Source organism: Patella vulgata, chromosome 2, assembly GCF_932274485.2.
Source record: "Patella vulgata chromosome 2, xgPatVulg1.2, whole genome shotgun sequence".
In the NCBI taxonomy this organism is placed as follows: domain Eukaryota; kingdom Metazoa; phylum Mollusca; class Gastropoda; family Patellidae; genus Patella; species Patella vulgata.
In genome coordinates this window covers 14,587,759-14,611,476 of record NC_065880.2, presented here as the reverse complement: position 1 = coordinate 14,611,476, position 23,718 = coordinate 14,587,759, and the positions used below count along the sequence as shown (strand labels likewise).

At 34.8% G+C, this 23,718-nt stretch overlaps 1 protein-coding gene across 1 annotated transcript in view; it reads right to left on the bottom strand.

The window, feature by feature from the left end:
- LOC126811336 (protocadherin Fat 4) overlaps positions 1 to 23,718 on the bottom strand; it is a 47,723-nt gene that overhangs the window by 6,847 nt on the left and 17,158 nt on the right. Inside the window, exons 24-51 of the mRNA XM_056098954.1 lie at positions 23,174 to 23,356; positions 22,638 to 22,760; positions 21,647 to 21,832; positions 20,802 to 20,930; positions 20,438 to 20,620; positions 19,705 to 19,833; positions 18,330 to 18,515; positions 17,764 to 17,892; positions 17,292 to 17,474; positions 16,260 to 16,382; positions 15,425 to 15,610; positions 14,904 to 15,032; positions 13,314 to 13,499; positions 12,806 to 12,943; positions 12,243 to 12,428; positions 11,253 to 11,384; positions 10,363 to 10,545; positions 9,772 to 9,900; positions 8,911 to 9,099; positions 8,193 to 8,339; positions 7,341 to 7,526; positions 6,356 to 6,478; positions 5,948 to 6,139; positions 5,264 to 5,404; positions 2,590 to 2,793; positions 1,566 to 1,703; positions 874 to 995; positions 137 to 246 (exon numbers count right to left, since the gene is read on the bottom strand). Of these exons, the coding sequence (XP_055954929.1) occupies positions 137 to 246; positions 874 to 995; positions 1,566 to 1,703; positions 2,590 to 2,793; positions 5,264 to 5,404; positions 5,948 to 6,139; positions 6,356 to 6,478; positions 7,341 to 7,526; positions 8,193 to 8,339; positions 8,911 to 9,099; positions 9,772 to 9,900; positions 10,363 to 10,545; positions 11,253 to 11,384; positions 12,243 to 12,428; positions 12,806 to 12,943; positions 13,314 to 13,499; positions 14,904 to 15,032; positions 15,425 to 15,610; positions 16,260 to 16,382; positions 17,292 to 17,474; positions 17,764 to 17,892; positions 18,330 to 18,515; positions 19,705 to 19,833; positions 20,438 to 20,620; positions 20,802 to 20,930; positions 21,647 to 21,832; positions 22,638 to 22,760; positions 23,174 to 23,356 (4,375 nt within the window). The remainder of the gene's footprint in view (positions 1 to 136; positions 247 to 873; positions 996 to 1,565; positions 1,704 to 2,589; positions 2,794 to 5,263; positions 5,405 to 5,947; positions 6,140 to 6,355; positions 6,479 to 7,340; positions 7,527 to 8,192; positions 8,340 to 8,910; positions 9,100 to 9,771; positions 9,901 to 10,362; positions 10,546 to 11,252; positions 11,385 to 12,242; positions 12,429 to 12,805; positions 12,944 to 13,313; positions 13,500 to 14,903; positions 15,033 to 15,424; positions 15,611 to 16,259; positions 16,383 to 17,291; positions 17,475 to 17,763; positions 17,893 to 18,329; positions 18,516 to 19,704; positions 19,834 to 20,437; positions 20,621 to 20,801; positions 20,931 to 21,646; positions 21,833 to 22,637; positions 22,761 to 23,173; positions 23,357 to 23,718) is intronic.

The following is a 23,718-nucleotide window of genomic DNA, read 5'->3' as shown; positions in this document are numbered from 1 at the left end:
TCATATGTGTCCTGTTTATTATAAGCCCAACCCACATCTCACTGGCCACTCCCACTTTATCTATGTACCATTAATTGACTTTTCATATATCAATCTACGCTGATCTTCGTACATAAATCAATAAATCATATCTTACTTCCTTCATTTCCACTTATAAATGTACACCGAACTATTTCAGAGCCTTGATTTTCTACATTCAAGTCTTGTATTGTAGTTCCTATAGCTGTATTTTCTTTCTGTTCAATGCTGTAGATGAAAAAAAAAAAGAATTACCATAAGTTGCTGGATTCAAGAAGACTTAGAATAATTCTCATGTATCCGTTTGTGATTTAAAAAACCCCAACCGAAAACATGTACAGTATAATTTATAAAAATAAATAATATATTAATGTAATAAAACATTCAGAAAGAGGAAATAAATATACATTTAAAGATACATTATGGGAGATTCGATAACGAGTTGACAGTCCTCACTATAATAGTTAAAAACTAGAAAATGTAAAGGCAATTTGCTGAAAATTTCAGTCAAATTGATCCACTATGAACCAAAGAATAAGTTATTGAAAGTTCCGCATAGCCTCGGTCATCATTACTAAAGTCGGTACAACAAAAATCATAGTCTCGATTATCCATTTAATCGTTAAATCGAGAAGGAAAGTTATGCAGCAAATCGTATCATAATCCAACAAATATCGCAGGCTAGCGTTGACATCGAGAGTTGATTATGGTCTGGATATGTTAATTAATGTCTAATTAATAGTTTATAAAACATTTCAGTCCTAAAGAAAGACCTACAATAGGCAGATTTAGCTCTTGCATAATGTATTTTTAAATAAGGACTGTACCAAATAAGGACTAACCAAGTAGACTTACTAGTAAACTGGTTGAATAAAACCTAAATCTCCTTCAGTTAAAGTTGCTTTAGTGAGTTTTATTTCAACTTGAATGTCGGTAGATTTATAATTCCAGCCACTATCTGATGCTCTGAGAGTGAACTGTAAAAAATAAAGTGCAAAAATAGTTTATTTGGTGATCTGTAAATCTATAAATACAATAAAATGGCCTTCAAAACAAACTTTGAAGATCTGTTCCCTCAAAGTTAACTAGGTCATCTTTTACAACTTCAAAAATTATCTTTTATTGAAAGTAAGACATTTCTTATCAATAATAAACAAAATTAAAATAAAGATAATTATTCTAATGTTCTGTCATTGAATACAAAATAAATGCCAGTTTAGCATTGTTCTGAAATTGACATTATTATTATTGATATTATGAATAATATATTATTATCATTATCAATTCAAGCCTGGAAATAAGGCACCTGTCACAGACAATGTCAGACACAGATTCAGGCTTTGTCAGGCACTAAACCTCTGGTGCCTGTCATTTTGTCTGGCACTGCTTTGTCTTTTTTTACTGATATTATTAATACATGTCCGGCACTAAATTGAAAATGTCAGGTACTATTTCATTAGTGCCTGACATTTTGTCAGGTATATCTAAAACCGTTATTTCTAGGCCTGATTATCTTGCCAGCATTATTATATACTATAAGTACTTACAGGAAGTGTTTGTAAGTCAGAATCTTCATTAAATAGACTTTGTCTAACATACACTGTTCCATCATTATAAACACCAAAATATTGACTGCCTGGCTGGGTATTATCTACAATACTGTACTTTATCTGAGCATTAGGTGTCTACAATAGAAATAGTGATTTATCTCATCAGTCATTTGAAAACATTTTAAAGAAATACATCATACTAAGAGAGAGAGAGAGAGAGAGAGAGAGAGAAATGGGGTTTAACGTCAACTCGACACAAACTAGCTCATTTCGGGACTAACACATGGTTCAATTTTATTTCAATAATTCGCATGACCGTAGGGGTCTTTAGCAGTTGGAGGAAACCGGAGGACCCGGAGAAAACCCACAAGGTTGGACAGGCGAACCTACTCCTTGTCACGTACAACCGGGGAATCGAAACCCCGCCAGTTGACTCAATGACAGACAGTATGATACAGCGCGCACGTGCTAACCATTCGGCCATCCAACTCCCCCCCATAATAACAGATATCAGTCAAAAAGTTTCTCTATTCGTTCATTGATAACTGGGAGCCACAGTGGTTAAGTGGGTAAGGCGCTGGCTTGCTAGTCTGGAGGTTGCGTGTTCAATCCCTGCATGGGCCAGGAATGTTCATCAGGATTTTCTGACGTGGTTTTCCCTTGTCAGTGGTGCAGGACAGAGGACCTGACAAAGACAGCTGTCTAGTCATTCGGATGGGACGAAAATGTGAGGTCCAGTGTATACATTGGCATGCACATAAAAGATTCCTTGGTAGTTGGAATTCTATATAAGAGTAGGCCATAGTGCCGCTGGCCGGTCAAAATTTCACTTATAACACACTGCATGGCGTATGCCCGTCTTCATTAGCCAAGTCGGAGCAGAAAAGTAGGACATTAAACTCTATTTCATTTGATTTCATTTCATTGATAACCCGAATAAACTTTAACAGGAAACAAAATTAACATGTATTGATTAATAAATAACCAGAATTAGATAATTGATCTATGAGAAATTACTTACACCTCGGTTATAAATGTCATTCATATCCTCATCCGTGGCATTTGCCCTGAGGATAGTCGTGTAAACTGGTGAATTTTGGGATACAACACCATTATTATCAGCAATACTAAACACAGGAGCAAAGCGATTTCTAACAACATTTATAGTCAGAGTAGTTGTTGCCGATTTTGGTGAAGCTGCCATATCCCGTGCCAATATTCTCAGCTAAAATATAGAATGTACCACATATAAGATAAAGACACCTGAAATTCAACTTGTATTCAAATAAACCTTGCAGTATTTGATTTGAACACAAACTGTAATGTCCTATAGTTTCTATACTATACAGTGTAATATATATACCAATAGTAACCCATTCTTATACCTTATTAATATTCATTAGTTCCACCAATTCCTTATATGTATAAGTATGTTACTATATAAGAGCCTGCATCAATAAAGTTTAGCAGAGTTATAATAGCAGACTTGTGCCTTTGTCTTATTTTATATAGAAGCTATTACACAAATACAACAAAAATATTACGTAGATGCAATTTACAAACTTATACAAAAACATGTTTTATGCCTTTCTATAAATAAAACATTGTTTTAAAATTACCAATATTATTATTATTATTATCTCATAGCTTGGTAATGCTGTCTTGCATCATTTTGGAAACAAACCCCTCAAATGACAATTTTTTTTATTCCAATGAAGAAATGCTTTTTATTCTGGAAGTGTATTTAGGACATCATAAAGATAATAACATTGTGTAGACTAAGCTTATATATACTATTCAAAAAAAGTAGGGGATATTTGATTTTTAAGTGTTATTAAAGTCACCTAATGAAACTGACGAAGAAACAAATGACAAAATGAAATGAAGTTCACATTCATCGATTTATTCCAAATGATCGTTAGACTAAGTAAGGCACAGACTGACCATTATAAGGGTAAAATGATACCCGGGGTCAAACAGCAAAGTTACCACAGCATCACAACCAAGTCAGTAACGGGTAAATCCTCCTCTGTTTGCCAAACAAGCATTGATCCGACGTGGCATACTCCTAATGAGACGTCTATGGTCATTTTGGTCCAGATTGTCCCATTCCTGTTGCAACGCAGCAGCAAGTTCTTGGACATTGGCAGGACGTTGTTGACGTTGACGTAACCTCTGTCCAAGCATGTCCCAGACATGCTCGATGGGGGAGAGGTCGGGACTCAGTGCTGGCCAAGGTAATGTGGTGATGTTCTGTTGTTGGAGGTAACCTGTAACGATCCTGGCCCTGTGACATCTTGCGTTGTCATCCTGGAAGATGAAACGGCAGCCATGACGTCGTGCGAACGGCACAACATGGACTGCCAAGATGTTGTCCCGGTAGTACTGGCCTGTAACACGCCCTGCAACAACATGTAAAGCCGTTCTTCCAGCAACAGTGATGCCTCCCCACACCATAACAGAACCACCCCCAAATCGATCATGTCTGATGACGTTAACGTCTTGGAAGCGCTCGTTTCGACGACGCCACACCCTCCTACGTCTGTCCAAAAAATCAACAGTGAACCTTGACTCATCTGAAAACATCACATTGCTCCAGCGTCAATTATCCCAGTGTTGACGATCCCTACACCAACGACGTCTTGCCTGAATGTGATGATCTCTCAAACAAGGGATCACGCGAGGACGTCCGGCGCGAAGGTGACCCCTATGCAGTCGATTCCGAATCGTCTGGCCACTCACTCTCACACCAGTGTCTGTTTGAAGACGAGCGCTGATCTGATTTGCTGTGATGACACGATTTCTCAAGGCCAAGGTACGGATAAATCGATCCTGGGCTTGAGTTGTCGCCCTTGGTCGACCTGAGCGTGGTCTGTCCTGTACAGATTGTGTATCACGGTATCTGGACCATAGCCTGCTTATGACAGACTGAGAAACATTCATCGTCCGCGCCACAACCGCCTGTGTTGTGCCGATCTGTAGCATGCCAAGGGCACGTAACCTTTCATTTTGGGTAAGCCGACGCATATCAAAATTTGTTTTCTGGTCACTAAAACAATTAAACTGATGTTTCCACCCTGGAATTCAATGCCACAATGACTGTAACATTCAAAGTCAGAGTCGTGCAAATCTTGGGTTGGACCCCCATGATGATCCCAAGCATCACCTGCATTCCATGCGGTAGCTATTGGTGCGTTTGGGCGTCACATGTAACTGGAAATGTTTCTTCTGTTAGGTTCTATAGTGACTTTTTTCGTAGTCATTTGCATATTTTAGTATTATGCCCCCAAAATCAAATATCCCCTACTTTTTTTGAATAGTATAGATTTCATACAATCTGATTAAAATACAGATCTTTATTTCGTTTCATTTTTTATACTTTCGATGGCCTACACTACATGAAGATCTGACCAGTTGTTTTGGGAGGTCACATCAGAGGTCACACAAGCATTGATGTTTCTAGTGGATTACCCACAGTTCCGTGCAGCTCACGCCAAAAGCTTGCTGTAACAGACCGTTTCATTGGCTAATCCCTAAAATATCATCCAGAACATGTCAATGATAACAACTCTTCCAGATCCTATAGTGTAGTAAAGACAAGTAAAACGAAATTTTGAACTATAAAAAATGAAACGAAATAGGATCTGTGTTTTAATCAGATTGATTTTGGCTGTTCTAAAACATAATAAACTTACCTCAAATCTATCAGGAACACCTGATCTAGTTAACTGTTGTGATAAGATAATATCACCAGTATTTGGAGTTATAACAAAATATCCTAAACCATTGTTGGGAGTAACGGATGTAATACTGTATCTTATCTGACCACTTAAACTCTACAAAATATAAAAATTTATTTTAACTTAAATTAATATAATGTCCTTCAGTTTATTTATTAAAAAATAATCAATTTATAACATAATCATCTGTATCGGTGGATTGAGAACAGATTTTGTTTAATTGTCTAGTACTGTAAAAGATTAGGATTAAAGGCCTATTTGATCAAAGTCCGACTTAGTACAAGCAAGCCAACCGTGAGGCTGATGTCCTCCCCGTCTCAATTCAAAAATAAATAGATGACACTCATTAATTACTTTCTCATTTCTATTTTCATAAAGCATCTAGCTATCAAATTGCTTATCACTCTGCTTAATCGAAGCAGAAAAATGGTCATTATCGACTTAATCAGTGTAAGTTTCATCTATTTAACTCAATCAGAATCAAAGTTATCGTATCCCAAAGTTTTAACAAATCCGATTGCTTATCTCTGCTTAAACACTCAACCTCAATAATTAAAAGCAGAGTTATTGTGTTCCAAAACGTAAGATGGAAAGACGGATGGACGAACCCATTAATCCAAATTAGTATCATATACTTACATTAATACTATCTTTATCTGTTGCTGGGATTCTAGCGATAATATTTCGTACCGCCTCATATTCAGATATAGTTACATTATAGTTACTCTGACCAAATTCTGGAGCATTAGGATTTCGGACAACTGTCACTCTAACTAGAGCTGTTCCAGTTCGAGGTGATACACTAACATTGTCAGTAGCCCTCACTCGGAACTGTTAAAAAAAATAAATAGATCATTTAATTCAAATGGCACAGAAAATTTCAACAATCAGTCTTTTTTTATTTCATTTCAGCAGGGCCACTCATTTTATATGAAGATGAAAAAGGTATGTTCTAAGATTCTTGTTGTCGTTGGGTTTTATGTCAAGGGTAATATAGCAGACAAAGTTCTAAGACTCATTCTGCATGATTTATATAGTGAAACTTACCTGGTATTGAAGATTATTATCTCGCTCTACACTCTGTGCTAGTTCTATAGTGTTGGTGCTGGCTCTAAATCGGAAATACAGGGCATCGGTAGGTCCTTCTATCAAAGAGTATGAAACTACATCCTGTAAAGTTAAACATACATTATGCAAGAGCTAAATCTGCCTATTGCAGGTCTTTCTTTAGGAATGAAATGTTATCTAAATTATTAATTAGACATTAATTAACTTATCCAGACCATTAGCCTGCGATATTTACTGGATTAGAATCTGATTTGCTGCTCAACTTTCATTCATGATTAAATCATGAAATGGATAATCAAGACTATGTTTTTATCATACTGACATTTGTATTGATGATCGAGGTTAGGTACAAAATTCAATCGCTAAATTCTCGGTTCAGAGTGGATCAATTTGACTGAAATGTTCAGCAAATTCCCTTTACATTATCTAGTTTTTAATAGTGAGAATTGCTGTAGGCAGAAACAAGGAAAAAAAAATAAAGGACCACCTAGCAACTGGTGACTGTCTCTTACATCAATAATTTCATGCGCACAGTTAATATATATATAGAGAGAAATGGGGTTTAACGTCCAACCGACAAAAACAAGGTCATTTTGGGACTAACATATGGTTCAATTTTATTTCAATAATTCGCTTGTGCATAGGGGTTTTTAGCAGTGGGAGGAAATCTGAGAAAACCCACAAGGTTGGACAGGCGACCCTAGTCCTTGTCACGTACAACCGAGGAATCAAAACCATGCCGGTTGACTCAATGACAGAAGTTACGATACAGCGCGCATGCGCTAACCATTCGGCCATTCAAACCTCCTACAGTTAATAGAAAAATTGTGTTAAAATATCCAGCATCTGTATCATTATTTTTGGGTAGATTAATTGGAGTTACGGTAAAAAAGAAGTGTTTTCGTCTGGCAAAATAGAGGGTCTTTCAGATTTTTATAAGAACTATACTGAAATTTGTACTTACATTAGGATCAGCGTCTGTGGCAAATACATCAACAATTTTGTCACCCACACTATGTGTTTCGTTTATAGTAACGTCATAAATGCTTGGATTGAATCGCGGAGGATTAGAGTTTCTAGTTACATTAACTGTAACACTAATACTACTCTGTCTTCTTGGTGTACCACGATCTTGAGCAATTACATTAAACTAAAATAAACAATAATAATAACTCAGTACACACTACCATGTTGTTCAGATAAAACAAGATAACTTGATTATCTACATCCCATATTCAGCAGCCTTAGACAGGTGATCTATTTAACATAATTCTTGCACTGACCAGTTTGCATCAGTTATTGAAAGGATAGAGCAGTGCTAATTTTCATGTAGTGCAATGATTAAAGTTATCCACAAGATGGGTGTTTGGACAGGGTTTTTAATTTCAGTGCTTGCCATGAGCACTATTTTCCATAAATATTTCCCTAATTCAGACTGATATTGTCAATGGAAGATGCAAAATCAAAAAGATTTAAATGGAGTGCCATCATAGATCGGTGACAGTCCTGCACATTTTAGCACATATGATGTCATATGTGGATTGTGATTAGGGTTAGAGTAAGGGTTGGGACCTACAGATTTCTTCAGAGTCTCGAGATATAAACAGGGCTAGCGCTAACCCTAACCCTAACCCTGGACCAAACCCAACCCTTACGCTAATGCACAATCCACATATGACGTCATATGTGTTAAAATGTGCAGGAACGCCTCCGTTCTAGCTAGTCTTCTCCAAAAATCAACAGTCCAAAATAAAGAAGATACTATGCTCCAGCCATGCTCTACACTAACTATAATAATATATAAATATATACTTACTAAATATGTATTTTGGTTAGGATCGTTACTTAATCTAGTGATGACAGATAATTGACCAGTTGATGGATTGACAAAGAAATAATCAGAGACATAATTTGGTGTTGATTGTAATCTATCAATGGAATACACAATCAAACCACTTCCCGTCTAAAAAATAATAATATAGCATTTTACACATAACTTATTCTTTACAAAACATAACCTAAACATAGAAATCTGATTGCTTCGAAATTAATTTTTTTCACAATTCCTATTAATTGTACAAAGAATGCCATTAAGATCATAAATGTGACCAGTGATAGCCAAATGAGTCAGAAGTCGGGCATGCTTATTTAACGCTACTATGTAAAATAGTTACTTGAGCTTAACTTTAAAAATTTTTTTTTTTGGCGAAATCTGATGCTTTAACTTGTCTATTATTGGAGTAATATTTATTTGATTAATTTAGTGTATAAATTGGGTGTTTTGTAAATAGTGTCATTAAAATCAATGCTAAAAACAAAAGAATTTTCGTAAAAATTAGCCATTTTCGTCTGCCAAATTGTTTGTGCATAACTTTTTAAATTTTCATCCAATCTTTACATTTTATATATCATTGAAAAGCTTATAACATGTACTCTCTGAATATATGCATAACTCAAATATTATTTTTTACCCCAAGTGACTCATTTGGCTGTCACCGCTCACAAATTATCAATATAAATTTTGCGGTACATACCATGTCAGTGTCAGCATCTGTGGCATTGACATCACCAAACTGTTGTCCAAGTGGGAAGTTTTCTGATAGAGTAAAGAACAGATTGCCATGTCCAAATACGGGAGAATTAGGATTACGGATAACAGTAACTCGTACTAAAGCAATAGCAAACTCATTTGGATCACTTTCTCTGTATGCAGCTACACGAACCTGAAAAGTGCAATAAAGACAGTGATAACACAAGGCAAACAACAATGCAAAAATTTACAATAGGTCCGTTTTGAAAAAATGGTTGGAAATGCATATAATTTTTTTTTTTTCTGGTTTGTTGCTTCAAAGGACAACCTTATATTTACAATCGTTAACATTTCCATAATCTTGTGTGTTTATTTATGATTATATTGTCACTTTGTAAAGTGCACCTGAACATGTAATAATAATAATAATAATAATAATAATAATTTACATTCATTTGAGACTAATAAATCATATTTCTCACTAAGACTGAAATCTTATTCTTTACAACTATTGCGAAAAGCATCTAGTTGTTTGGATAGTACCAAAAAACCCGACTCTAACAGAGAGAGAGTGAAATGGGGTTTAACGTCCACTCGACACAAACTAGGTAATTTTGGGACTAACACATGGTTCAATTTTCTTATTTCAATAATTCGCTTGCGCGTAAGGGTCTTTAGCAGGACCCTACTCCTTGTCACGTACAACCAGGGAATCGAAACCCTGCCAGTTGACTCAATGACAGACCGTGTGATACAGCGCGTACACATGCTAACTATTTGGCCATCCAAATCGCTGACTCTAACAGAGATCCTGGGTATACAATTGGCAACATGTTAAAGGGTTATATTAATAAAGTTATCTTACAGTGTATATTCCAACTTTATTGGGATCTTCAGTAAAAGATTTGTTAATTGTCAGAACTCCAGTATCTTCATCTATAATGAAATATTCAGGTGCTGCTGAATCTCCACGGATTTCATATTTCACCCGACTCTGTTGTAAAAACACAAATAATAATAAATAGTCAAAAGGTTATATAATTTGTTATATACTATCAAAAAATTAAGTAATTTATTATAAATAATCAAGAAAAAGTCGTGTAATTTATTATAAATAATCAAAAAGTTACGTAATTTAGTATAATATGTAATTTGTTATAAATAACCAAAAAGTTATGTAATTTGTTATAAATAATCAAAAAGTTACGTAATTTGTTATATGTATTTTGTTATAAATAAGCAAAAGGCTATGTAATTTGTTATAAATAATAAAAAAGAATTTGTTACAATTTGAAATCATCTAGAAATAGTTATTTATTTTGGTGTTTTGATAATGAGTATGATACGAAAAGCAATTTACCATTGATGGATATGATTAATTTGTGTATTTATTAGCAATCTTTTGGATTTACATGAAATAATAATAATAATAATAATAATATAAATAAAAACTTACTCCTAGTACAGGATCTGCCACTTGTAGAGTAATAATAGGAGATCCAAGTGGTAGGTTTTCAGGTTGTGTGCTACTATATTCTGATGGTACGAAGTTCAGTTTACCAGTACGTGCTATGGTAATAGTAGCGGTAGCCGTGTCCGATAATGATGGTATACCTTTATCATATGCTATCACTTCAAACTAGAAAAAAGAGAAGATAATTCCGAGGTAATGAATTATGCATCTAATGGTGAATTCTTAATTACTACTTGTGAAGTGTCAAAATTCAAATTGAAATGTCGCATTTTTGATACTCAATATGTCCCACTGACACCCAGCTGTCTTCTTTAACCATGAGTATGGTGCAACAAGACAAGCTAAGAACGTCTGGCATTTAAAAAACTGACTGAAAGATGGTTAATAATGGAAATACAATAATCAGAACCTGAAACATGCACAAAATAAACATGTTCTTTACTGATTATGGAAAATAAAACACAATTAGATCTGCAAGGTAGATATGAAAGCTTTCATATTCACAGTCATTTCCTGTCATAAGAATTTCAGCAAAAAAAAAATAATTATTAAAATCAGTCAAAAACTTGCAAAGTTATAAGCTTATATATAAGCATAACAAGTGCTTGGTATTCAAGTTTTACACAGTAATGAATAAAATGGCTGTTTGCCAATCTCCATCAGTATAACGGACAAGGTCACTATCCTGAATATCTTCTTCTCCTACGAGTACTGTTTACTTTACAGTGTATAAAACTGACCTTCAGTCAAACGCAATCACAATATCACAAACATCTATGACTATTCAAAAGTTAACAATATATTTTTTCATCATTTTTTCTATATAATATTTGTGTTATCATATCAAATATTATTAGTATTTCAGAACCTACCAGCCATCTTTCTTGTGTAACAGTTTGAAGGCCAATTCGAGATGAAATGGAGCCTGATTGAGTATCAATCTGGAAAATTCTCATTGCATCAGCACTGCCGAGTCTGTATTCTACCTGGCCATTCAGTGTGCTCTGAAAAAAAATAATTCACAAATTTATTTCAAACACACAAACTCTCTAGTCTAAATCTTTTTCTTGCACACACACTTAAAGCAGCATTAGCTCTTTGGATATCTTAGAAGGTAGGTAAAAATAACAAACTTTTTATGATAGAAATGAAATGAAATGGGGTTAACGTCCTACTGTTCTGCTCCTATACTGGGCTAATGAAGACGGGCATACGCCATACAGTGTGCTATGAGGGAAATTTTGCCCGGGCAGCGGCACTATCGCCTACTCTTATATCGAATTCCAACTGCCAGGGGATCTTTTACGTGCATTACAATATTTACACGGGACCTTGTCAGGCCCTCCGTCCTGTAATTATGATAGGATGCTTTTTGACTATACAGTTACCATGGGTAAGATCAAATTAAGTTATATTTATAGCACAGCTTTCATGAGTTAACAGGTTTAAACATTGAGACTGTAGGTCGAGATGTTACACCTGTTAACAAATGAAGAGTGCTATAAATCACTTGTAACATTGACACCTGCTCAACATGTTTGTTGTTATTGCACAAAAAACCCACTCCACTTTTCTATATGATTTCTACTAAAACTAGTGTAAACCAGCAAAAGTGTGCAATAACATTGAACATGTCTTGTTATTAAACGGTTAAGCTCTACAAAATCTACTAGAAGGAAAACTATCTGCTTCTTCAACGAAAAGAACAAAGGAAGATTTCCTGTCCATGTTTACAAAACTATTTATAGTTCGAGTCAAATCTGCCCATCTTGCATAGTACTTCTTCTGAGGTTTTCCGATTTTTATTTTCATCTTTATATTCAATTAATCAAATTCGACATTAATCTATCTAAAGTACTTACAGCAAGGTCTTGATCACTAGCAACAACGGTAATAATATTGCTAAAAACATCGACGTTTTCTGATACAGTTGTATCAAGACGAGATGTCCTGTCTATAACTGGGGCATTATTACGTCTTACAGTGATTGTAACGGTGGAGGTAGCACTATTTTGGTTAGTACCAGAATCTGTAGCCACAACAATTAACTGAAAAAAAAAAAAAAAAAATAATGAGTCATGTTGTTTTGTCATTACTCCTTAAAGATACCTATTGTGAGCCAACAAGAATCTTCCAGAATTTTTAATTCCGGGGTTCTCCTTTTCTAGGGGTGGCACCTTCAGTTCTAAAAAGGAAGGTGGGTCTAGTCATTTGGATGGGACCAAAAATCAATATGATAATCTCAAAAGTTGACAAGACTTAAAGCACTATTTATTAAAGACAATCTTTCAAAATCATATGAATAAAATTTCAATATAATCAATCATTTTTTTTTCTTTTGGAAGTCAAGTGCAATCAAGATAAAAAAACTGATCTAGGAAGCAGTCATTATTTCAAACAAAAAATACCGTGTATTGGTACTTACTTCGTATTGACCAGGTCTAGCTGTATCAGCAGACGGTCTCTGTTTTACTGATATCAAACCAGTTAAAGGATCAATTTGGAAATAATCCAGAGCATTTCGACTTGGACCAAAAGAGTAAATAACAGATTTCTCGGGTGCCTGTAATATACAATAAACAATAAAACATAATATACATACAGTGAGAAGGTTGTACCTGAATATAGAGTTTAAATACAAAATAGAGTATACAACATTCCCACCATTCTGCCGTAAAATATCTTAAAAATCAATATCAAAATTTACCAATGTTAGTTTCCATTCATAAACGTGATCAATATCAGAATTTACCAATGTTAGTTTCCATTCATAAACGTGATAAAAAAAATCAAAAAAATCCGCTGTCCACACGTCTAATACCATTTACTCAATATATGGATATTTCATTTAAACTCTATAATGATGATTTTAGTATTTCTTATTTGGAAAGATGATATAACAGATGTGCGATAAATACTAGGTTTCTACTCACAAATAAATCGTCATCGGTAGCTGTAACAGTAATGACGGAGGTTCCTGGTCCATCGTAATCATTGATAGTTGCAGTATACGATGGACTGGTGAAAACTGGTGATTTCTCGTTTCTGTTAATAGTGACGACAACTGAAGTGGTAGCTATTTCATTTGGTCTGGCAGTATCAAATACTTCAACCAACATCTGTAAAACAACCATACAATTATTGCTAATCCATTCAATAAATTTGTATATACATGTAGGTAACAAAATATAAATTGTTAAAGTGAACTGCAACTAAAATGGCATTATGACATTCTTCCGTCACACACAGCATTGACAATATGTAGGATATCTATAGGAGTTTGATATTTTCTAATTAAATTCAGATGTGAATAAACGAAATGAAATGAAATGGGGTTTAACGTCCTACTGTTCTGCTAGTATACTGGGCTAATGAAGACGGGCATACGCTATACAGTGTGCTATGAGGGAAATTTTGCCCAGGCAGCGGCACTATCGCCTACTCTTATATCGAATTCCAACTGCCAAGGGATCTTATACGTGCATTCCAATGTATACACAGGACCTTGGGTTTTCGTATCATCCGAAAGACTAGACAGCTGTCCTTGTCAGGTCCTCTGTTCTGCACCACTGACAAGGGGAAACCATGTCGAACCATTTAATTTGTTCATTTTCTACTACAATCTGATTAAAATATAGATCTATTTCGTTTCCTTTTTTTTTATACTTTCGATGGCCTACACTACATGAAGATCTGACAAGTTGTACTTGAAGGTCATGTCAGGGGTTGTACGAGTGGCTTTTGACCCTATGACATCAGACAATGATTAATCAATCAACCTTGACGTTTCTAGTGGTTTACCCACAGTTGTGTGCATGGCATGCCAAGAAGTCGCCGTAACAGACCGTTTCATTGGCTTATCCCTCACTTCAACCAAAGCGCCGGTAATATAACAACTCTTCCAGATCCTAGTGTAGTAAAGACAAGTAAAACGAAATTTTGAACCATAAAAATTGATATGTGACATGAAATTACTGTCCAATCCAGGATCTGTTTTGTGGTGAATTCTGGGAATTTTAAACCACAAATAATAGTGGATCTGATGGGTTTGGGGTTAAAGGGCGTATAGCTATATTCTCTGAAACCTTAAAATAGACAAAATATGTTTTTCTTTGTTCACCAATTCTTCTCATTACAAATGAAGCTCGAGACCATATAGAAGGTGTATCGACACAACACCCTATATGGGGAGAGAAATGGGGTTTAACGTCCACTCGACACAAACTAGGTCATTTTGGGACTAACATATTCAATTTTATTTCAATAATTCACTTGCACGTAGGGGTCTTTAGCAGTGGGAGGAAACCGAAGGACTGGGAGAAAACCCACGAGGTAGGACACAGGTGACCCTACTCCTTGTCATGTACAACCGAGGAATCAAAACCATGCCAGTTGGCTCAATGACAGACCTTATGATACAGCGCGCATGTGCTAACCATTCGGCCATCCAACCCCCGCACACCCTGTAGGATATTATCGCTGACAATAAATAATATACAAAATAACTTTTAAACTGTACTTACTGTGTATGTTACAAACTGTTGGGTATTTAATCGAAGTTGTTGTCTAGTTGTAATTTGACCAGTTTGTGCGTTTATTTGGAAATAGGAGTCAGCTTGACCAAATCCAACAAGACGAAATTGCAGACTTCCCTAGAAACAAAAAGTAAGATGAGAAATACATTAGAAACCAAACAGCTGGATAAAACAATCTTCTGTAACTTATAAACTCTTCCACTACCAAGCCAATTTCCTTGCTGGTCTCAAGTTGCTGGGCTGACGTTAAATAATCATGTATACAAGAAATCTTGTAACCTTTTTATTTAAAAATATTTTTATTTGTGTTTGTTAAAACAACTTATGTGCCTTTGAATCAATTATTATCCGGCTCTTGCAGTTTATTTCTAATCGGGCTAAGATTGAATTTCGGTCTTCGGCTAACTTGGATCTTCGCTTAACTTGGATAAAATTGGACAATCCACTTAAATCCGTGTTAAGCCAAGTTTACTGTATTATATATAGTAATAACATTATATGAGTTTTACCTGCAAATCTGGATCTGTAGCTTGAGCTCTTACAACTTGTACATTTGCATCAGTTGATATAGGTAATGTCTGAGAGTATGGTGCTCCAATAAATCTTGGTGGTCCACTATTATGGCTAACATTGATAGTAACAACCGCTGTACTCTTCTTTTCTGGTGTTCTATCATCAGTAACTTCTACATTAAACTATAACAAACATTATAATAGTCTGCTTAAAACACAAATTCTTATGTAGATTTATTCTCACAATAGGAGAGAGAGAGAGAGAGAGAGAGAGATAGAGATGGGGTTTAATGTCCACTTGACACAAACTAGGTCATTTCGGGACTAACATATGGTTTAATTTTATTTCAATAATTTGCTTGCGCATAGGGGTCTTTAGCAGTGGGAGGAAACCGGAGGACTCGGAGAAAACCCACAAGATTGGACAGGCTCTGACAATAGGAATATCCTACCATTTCTCAATGAATAAGGAATATGTTACAAAAAATAAATACATTATCATGTTATCATATCGTACCACCGATTTCGTAAAATGTCATAGAGAATTCTGATAAAAAAGTGAAAAAAATATATATATACTCCAGTTAAGATTTGTAGAAAGAAACAGAACGAATTACCGGTAGATAATGGGTAGCTTTCACAAAGGAGATATGTTTTTTAAGATTATTAAAAGTACCATCAAATTGAAGAGAAATTTAATCATACTGTATAAGCTTCCTGTAAATCATGATGTATATAACAACTAAGTCAAGTTATCATATCGTAACAATTGTGTTTACTAGTTTAAAAAGTGGATAGATAGTGGACATCTTATATATACGATTTTACTTACCTGGAAGCGAGTGGCGGTGGTTTCTGTCAAATCTTTAGCTACAACAATTTCTCCAGTATTGGGATTGAGATAGAAGAATTCTTTATCTGTATTTGTACCTAGATGTGTATATCTTAATCTATCCTAAATAACAAAATAGAATGTTTCAATATATTATAATTGTTACAGTAATTTGACATAAATATTTATACATTTCTGACTTTTATGTCCACCTATGCAAACGTTTTATTCATGAACCTGAGTTCACTACGTACAGTTGAGCTCAGTTTGAAGTTCTGTTACTGAATGTAAGAGTCCTTTTAAATGAATCAATCGATCTGTAGGCTAGTGGTAGAGAATGATTACTGACAAATTAAAAACAGTTTTGTCAAATCAGCCCCCAACAACAATCACATTTAAAGATACATTATGGGAGATTCGATAACATGTTGGCAGTTCACACTATAATAGTTTAAAAAAAGATAATGTAAAGGCAATTTGCTGAAAATTTCATTCAAATTGTTCCACTATGAACCGAGAACTAAGCAATTGAAATTTCCGTCTTGCCTCGATCATCATTACTAAAGTCAGTACGATAAACAGCATAGTCTCGTTTATCCATTTAATCATTAAATCGTGAATTAAAGTTATGCAGTAAATCAGCTCATAATCCACTAAGATCGCAGGCTAGCAATGCCATCTAGAGTTGATTATGGTCTGGATAGGTTAATTAATGTCTAATTAATAATTTAGATAACATTTCAGGCCTAAAGAAAGACCTTAACCCAGACATATCATTACAGCTAAAAACTTATATATATAGAGAGAGAAATGGGGTTTAACGTCCACTCAACACAAACTAGGTCATTTCGGGACTAACATATGGTTTAATTTTATTTACATAATTCGCTTGCGCGTAGGGGTCTTTAACAGTGGGAGGAAACCGGAGGACCTGGAGAAAACCCACGAGGTTGGACAGGCAACCAAAAACTTATATAACCAAACCATTCTTTCATATTATATATAAAGTAATATGTATATATTATAACATACCCCATCTGAATCTGTTGCTGCTACTGCAAGAACCAAATCTCCTGGAGGACGAGTATCTGCGATACTCACACTATATGGTGAGCCTACGAATATAGGTGTTCCTTCGTTTCTTTCAACATTGATGGTAACAACGCCTTGTTGTTTGTTATTAGGCCAGGCATCATCATAAATCTGAACTCGACACTACAATAAAATCTCTTGTTTTATTTACCATTGACAATCTAATGATAGATGCGTATCCCTCCCCTGCTCGCGCATAGCATATTTTTTTTCGACGACATTAATTGAAATAACGTCATATTAACAAACATGTGAAGCATTGCCGCCATTTTGGCCTCACTCAATCCTATACATATATGCACCTAAATGAGCAGAAATATTGTCTAAGAGCTTTTTATAAAATTCCCTGGTAATTCCCCCCTCAGTCCTGCATAAAAGATTAAGAATAAATGTTTTGATTATGAATACTTACAGTATAAGATAATGTCTGAAGACTATCAGATTTAGGACTGTTCCTTACTCTGATCACACCTGAGTTTCTATCAATTTGGAAGAATGTTTGACATGGGAAATCACCAACAAGTTCATATACCAAATTACCCTGCAAGAAAATAAAATAAATACACTGTCTTACTTTTAATTTATATTTATTAAACCATATTAGTGTCCTCTTGACACAAACAAGGTCATTTTTGGACTAACATATGGTTCAATTTTATTTCAATAATTTGCTTGTTCTTAGGGGTCTTTAGCCGTGGGAGGAAAGTGGAGGACCCGGAGAAAACCCACGAGGTTGGACAGGCAACCCTACTCCTTGTCACACAATGGCAGGCCTTATGATACAACGCACCTGGGCTAATCATTCGGCCATCCCCCCCCCCCTCCAGGAAAAGAACATTGGTCTTCTGGCTCAGGAATTATTGGTTTCCCACTGCACAGTTTTCTGTGCATTTGTACACATTTTCTTACAGTCTTATGTATAATATTTAAGTGCAAATTATTATTTAGTTAATTTAATTAAAAAAGAGAAAGATTTACCTTTAAATCTGCATCAGTACCTTGGACAGTATAGACATTAGTATTTGGTGAAACTGATTCTTTTATATCCACATTTGCAGGTAAACCAATGAAAGAAGGATTAGAGTTATCGCGAGATACTCGAACCCTTACAATACCAGTACCAACTTTAGGTGGACTTCCATCGTCAGTAGCAACTACATTTATCTAAATTAAACATTATATACAAGTAAAGTATTAAATCTAAATTTAACATCTTATATAATTACCATACTAGTAAAGTATTACCCAATCTGATTAAAACACAGATCCAATTTCGTTTCGTTTTTATAGTTCAAAATTTCGATTTTACTTGTCTTTACTACACTTGGATCTGGAAGCGTTGTTATTTAACTTTTGTTCGGCTTAAAATGAGGGGTCAGCCAATCAAATGGTCTGTCGAATCAAGCGTTTGACCTTTTTTGCGCGGAACTGTGGGTAGACATTAGCGGCAATAGAAATCAAAACAAAGCAAAAGTAGATAAAAAATACATGGCGGTCGTTAATTGGTTAATCGAATGACTGACGTAATCGGGTCAAATGTTGCTTGCTTGGTACCTGACGTCATAGAACGTGAACTCCCACTATAACTTGTTAGATCTACATGTAGTGTAGGCCATCAAAAGTATAAAAAACGAAACGAAATATAGATCTATATTTTAATTAGATTGTGTATTACCATACCAATAAAGTATTACCATACCAATAAAGTATTACCATACTAGTAAATTTATTACCATACCAATAAAGTATTAAATCTAAATTTAACATCTTATATTATTACCATATCAGTAAATTATTAAATCTAAATTTAACATCAAGTTACCAGTAAAGTATTAAATCTAAATTTAACATCATATATCATCATTACCATACTAGTAAAGTATTAAATCTAAATTTAACATCATGTTACCAGTAAAGTATTAAATCTAAATTTTACATCATATATCATCATTACCATACTAGTAAAGTATTAAATCTACATTTGACATCATATTACCAGTAAAGTATTTATCTAAATTAATCATACATGTATGTCATTATTAGTAAAATAATAAATGAGATAAGCATGATAACCAATCATGTATGATTGTCAGAAATTGATTAAATCTAAAGAGTTTACATATAAGTAATATTTATCCAAAGGTGTAAATAGCATTTACGGTGATTGACAGAAGGGAGCTAACTCTCATGTATCAGAGGGCGCTTCATTTCATTGCTGGTTGGTAATAACACATGTCAGTGAGTAATAATCATCAGCCAATACTGACAATTCTCCATTTCTGTTGGGATATGTGGCACTAGCAGTCATGAATTTTAGCAATTTTAATAGGATTAGAATAAAAAAAAAACTTACTGTATATTCTAGAGTATTATCAGTGTCTTGAGATAATGGTTTTCTCAAAGATATCAAACATGTTGTTGGATTAATGGCAAAGAATTCCTGGCTTTTAGGAGATCCACTAATTGAGCATGTTACAGTCCTCTGATAAAAAAAAGAACAAAAAAATATTTTAATTAGCTGTCTAAATTAAAGTGTCATTTTATTTGACTTATTACAAACAGTAACAACAAATGTCCAAAATATAGGACATATTATAATACTGTTTATAATAATACTAATTTACATACCGGTACTTACATAGGCCTACTAATATATACTTGTACAAAAAGAGTTCATTGGGATTTTCTGACAGGGTTTCCCCTTGTCAGTGGTGCAGGATGGAGGGCTGACAAGGACAACTGTTTAGTCATTCGGATGGACGAAAAACCGAGGTCCCGAGTACACATTGGTGTGAATGTAAAAGATCCTTTGGCTGTTGGAATCCAATATAAGAGGCCATAGGGCCGCTACCCGGGCAAAATATCCCTCATAGCTCACTGTATGGCTAATGTCTGTCTTCATTAGCCTTGTGGGAGAAGAACAGTAGGATGCTGAACCCCATTTCATTTCATTTTTGTACAAAAAGCCCTAACTTCAACAACACTTGTCTAAAAACCCTTTATATCGATGGAAGACATTTTTTAGTAAAAATCCATATTACAATTAACGTCCATCTAGAGCAAAATATATTATAAGATGTACTCACGCTATCGGGATCTGTCACATTAACTTTATAAAACCAGAAGTTAGGGTTAGTAGCTTCTGGCAGGTCAATAACAGCAATAGGTGGAGTAATAACAGGTCCATCTCTGTTTCTACCAACCGTTATATCAACTGTTGAAGTTGCGGATAAACCTGGTTTACCTGTATCCGTGGCAACAACAACCAACTACAAAAACACAAAAAAAATATATCTTTAAAACATATATGAAAAGCTATATACAATGGAAGTATCAAATACAGATTTTGTATTATACATTGTGGTGATCGTCACAATAGCCCAATATAAACTATTTCAAGTTAAACTTTAATATTGAATTAAGTAACATCTTTATTATTTATTTACTTACTTGATACTTTTCTAATCTTAAAGGATCTTCTCCAAGATTACGGGAAATTGTTATTCGACCTGTAGAATTATTGATTTCAAAAAAGCTAGGAGCTGGATAAGTGCCAATAATCTCATAATTTATTCGTCCCTGAAAGATACAGATACATAAATCATCAAAGTATACTATACAGTTACTAAGACACTAGAATAAATACATTTGAATAAAAACAGAACAGATGTCTATTTTGTATCATTGAATGGTTAGAATAGGTTTTTCAATCAATAGTTGTTGCTGTTTGTAAATGCCCCCAATGCTGAGCATTTTCTTTATTGACCGAGGAAATTTTGTCTTACCCTATGATGAATATAAATGCAACAGATATTGGATGTTTACTAATCACTGTCCATCTAAAAGGTAAAGCTGATGATTTTGATTATTATATCTACTACCTGTCAATAATCTGTACACTGTATCGAACATTACTGGATGTCATTAAGGGAGGTAATTTTGTCTACTAACAAATGCAGCATTAATGGGTGTCCTCGCTAGAGATGAGCGGGCATAATTTATAGGTGACACCATGGAAGAGGTGGTCCCACGTGACCTCAATGTTAACCATACAGCATTGTTTTCCTGTATATTCATTACGAACCGGTGTGTTGACAAACCTTAGTTTTTGTCATTAATATGGAATTTAATCCCAATACTTCGAAATACGGTTCTCTTACCATCAATAAGGTCACATGGAACCGAGTTTTTACTAGCGACGCCTGCCGGGAATTCCTTCAGCAAGAACGGCCATTCCAAACAAGGGAGATAAATCAGAGATTTGAACAAGAATAATATATATAAGAATAACTTACAATGAGCGGTGTCTTTGTAGCTGTAACTGTTGTAATTAATGTCCCTACTGGACTACCTTCTTGAGTTGAACCAGTATAAGTTGTTAGTGTGAAGGATGGTGCTGGTTGTCTTTCTACATTGATTCTGACTGGTGCTTGTACAACTTTAGGTGTAGGATAACCATTATCAGTAACACTTACAGTACACTGAAAATACAATAAATAGAGAATTGACATATTGTAATCAGGGGCATATTAAGTGTCAATTTATATTTTACTCTTACTTGGAACATTTGTGATATATCTATATTTTGAACATTTGTGATCTTTTACTTCATGCAGCCATGTTTTTACCATTTGTTTATTGTAAAGCGGGAGGTTGGGTGGTTGAATGGTTAGCACGTGCGCGCTGTACCATAAAGTCTGTCATTGAGTTAACTGGCGTGGTTTCGAATCCCCGGTTGTACGTGGCAAGGAGTAGGGTCGCCTGTCCAACCTTGTGGGTTTTCTCCGGGTCCTCCGGTTTCCCCCCACTGCTAAAGACCCGTACGCGCAAGCTATTTATTGAAATAAAATTAAACCATGTGTTAGTCCCGAAATGACCTAGTTTGTGTCGAGTCGACGTTAAACCCCATTTCTCTCTCTCTCTCTTTATTGTAAAGCACTTTTGATATTCTTTGTGCAAATGGTGTTATATAAAAAAAATCTTAATAATAATAATAATATTAATATGTAGGAGATTCAGGACTCTAGGTCAAATAGCAGGCTACATAGGGCCAATTTTTAGGTTCAAAAATGTGAGGAGAAAACAAAGCCTTGTTTATCAAATTGTGATAATTTTATTCTGTTTCTGGCCTGAGGTAAAGTAAAATGTTATTTTCTGCTTCCAAGATATATCTGCCTTCGCAAGCCCTTTCCATCGCATGGCTTCTCCGATTTGTTATTTCAATATTAATGGAAATGTCCTTAATTACTACTGTCAGTAACTAACAAGATAGATTAATATACTTACATCGTAAGCAGTTCCAGTAAATGTTCGCAGATCTTTAGTAACATACATAATACCAGTATCTGATGCTATATAGAATATATCTCTACAGCCATTCGAATTAACCAGTGAATAAGTTAATTTGTCCTAAAAGTATAATCCAACAGTACATTAAAGTTAATCTATTCTAAAAATACATCAAAGTCAATTTATCCTAATATATAATTTAACATCCTACAATATAATCCAACAATACATTTGTAAAAAACATAATCCAACAAAACATCAAAGTTAATTTATCCTTCAAAAAAAAAAGAAGAAAAATCAAATACATCATACCCTAAAAAAATTATCCAACAATATATCAAAGTTAAATTATCCTAAACAAATTTAATGCAACAATACATCAAAGTTAAATTCAGATATGTTATTCATACTTGTAAAAATTGTTAATCATACCAAAATTATATATATAATATATTAAGTGTAATTGTGGATACTAATTATCTAAAATATTTTTGACCTTATCTACTTGTCTAACAGTAAAAGAGATGTATTACCCCATCATTATCTGTTGCATTTATTTGTATAACTGGATTGTTAGCTTGATGATCATCACCAATGTTAGCTACGTAGGGTTGACCAGAAAACACTGGTGCGTAGAAATTCCTGTTCATGTTGATGATAAGATCGGATTGACTGGTAAATTGTGGATAGTTGACATCATAGGCTTCAACTCGTAACTGAAAATAAAACCCACGACATTTTGATATCTCGGTAACTGAATCTCTTACAAGCAAAACGTAAATACACCAACCATCTCAACCAACCTCTAATTTGATAAAAACAACAATTCAAAAGATGGATTAACTTATTTATTATATCGGTATTAGGGGGATCACGGTGGCTTAGTGGGTAAGGCGCTGGCTCGCTAGCCTGGAGGTCGGGTGTTCGATCCCTGCATTGGCCGAGAAAGTTCATCCCAATTTTCCGGCGTGGTTCCCCCTTGTCAGGGATGCAGGACGGAGGGCCTGACAAGGACAGCTGTCTAGTCATTCGGATGAGACGAAAAACCGAGGTCCCGTGTACACATTGGCGTGCACGT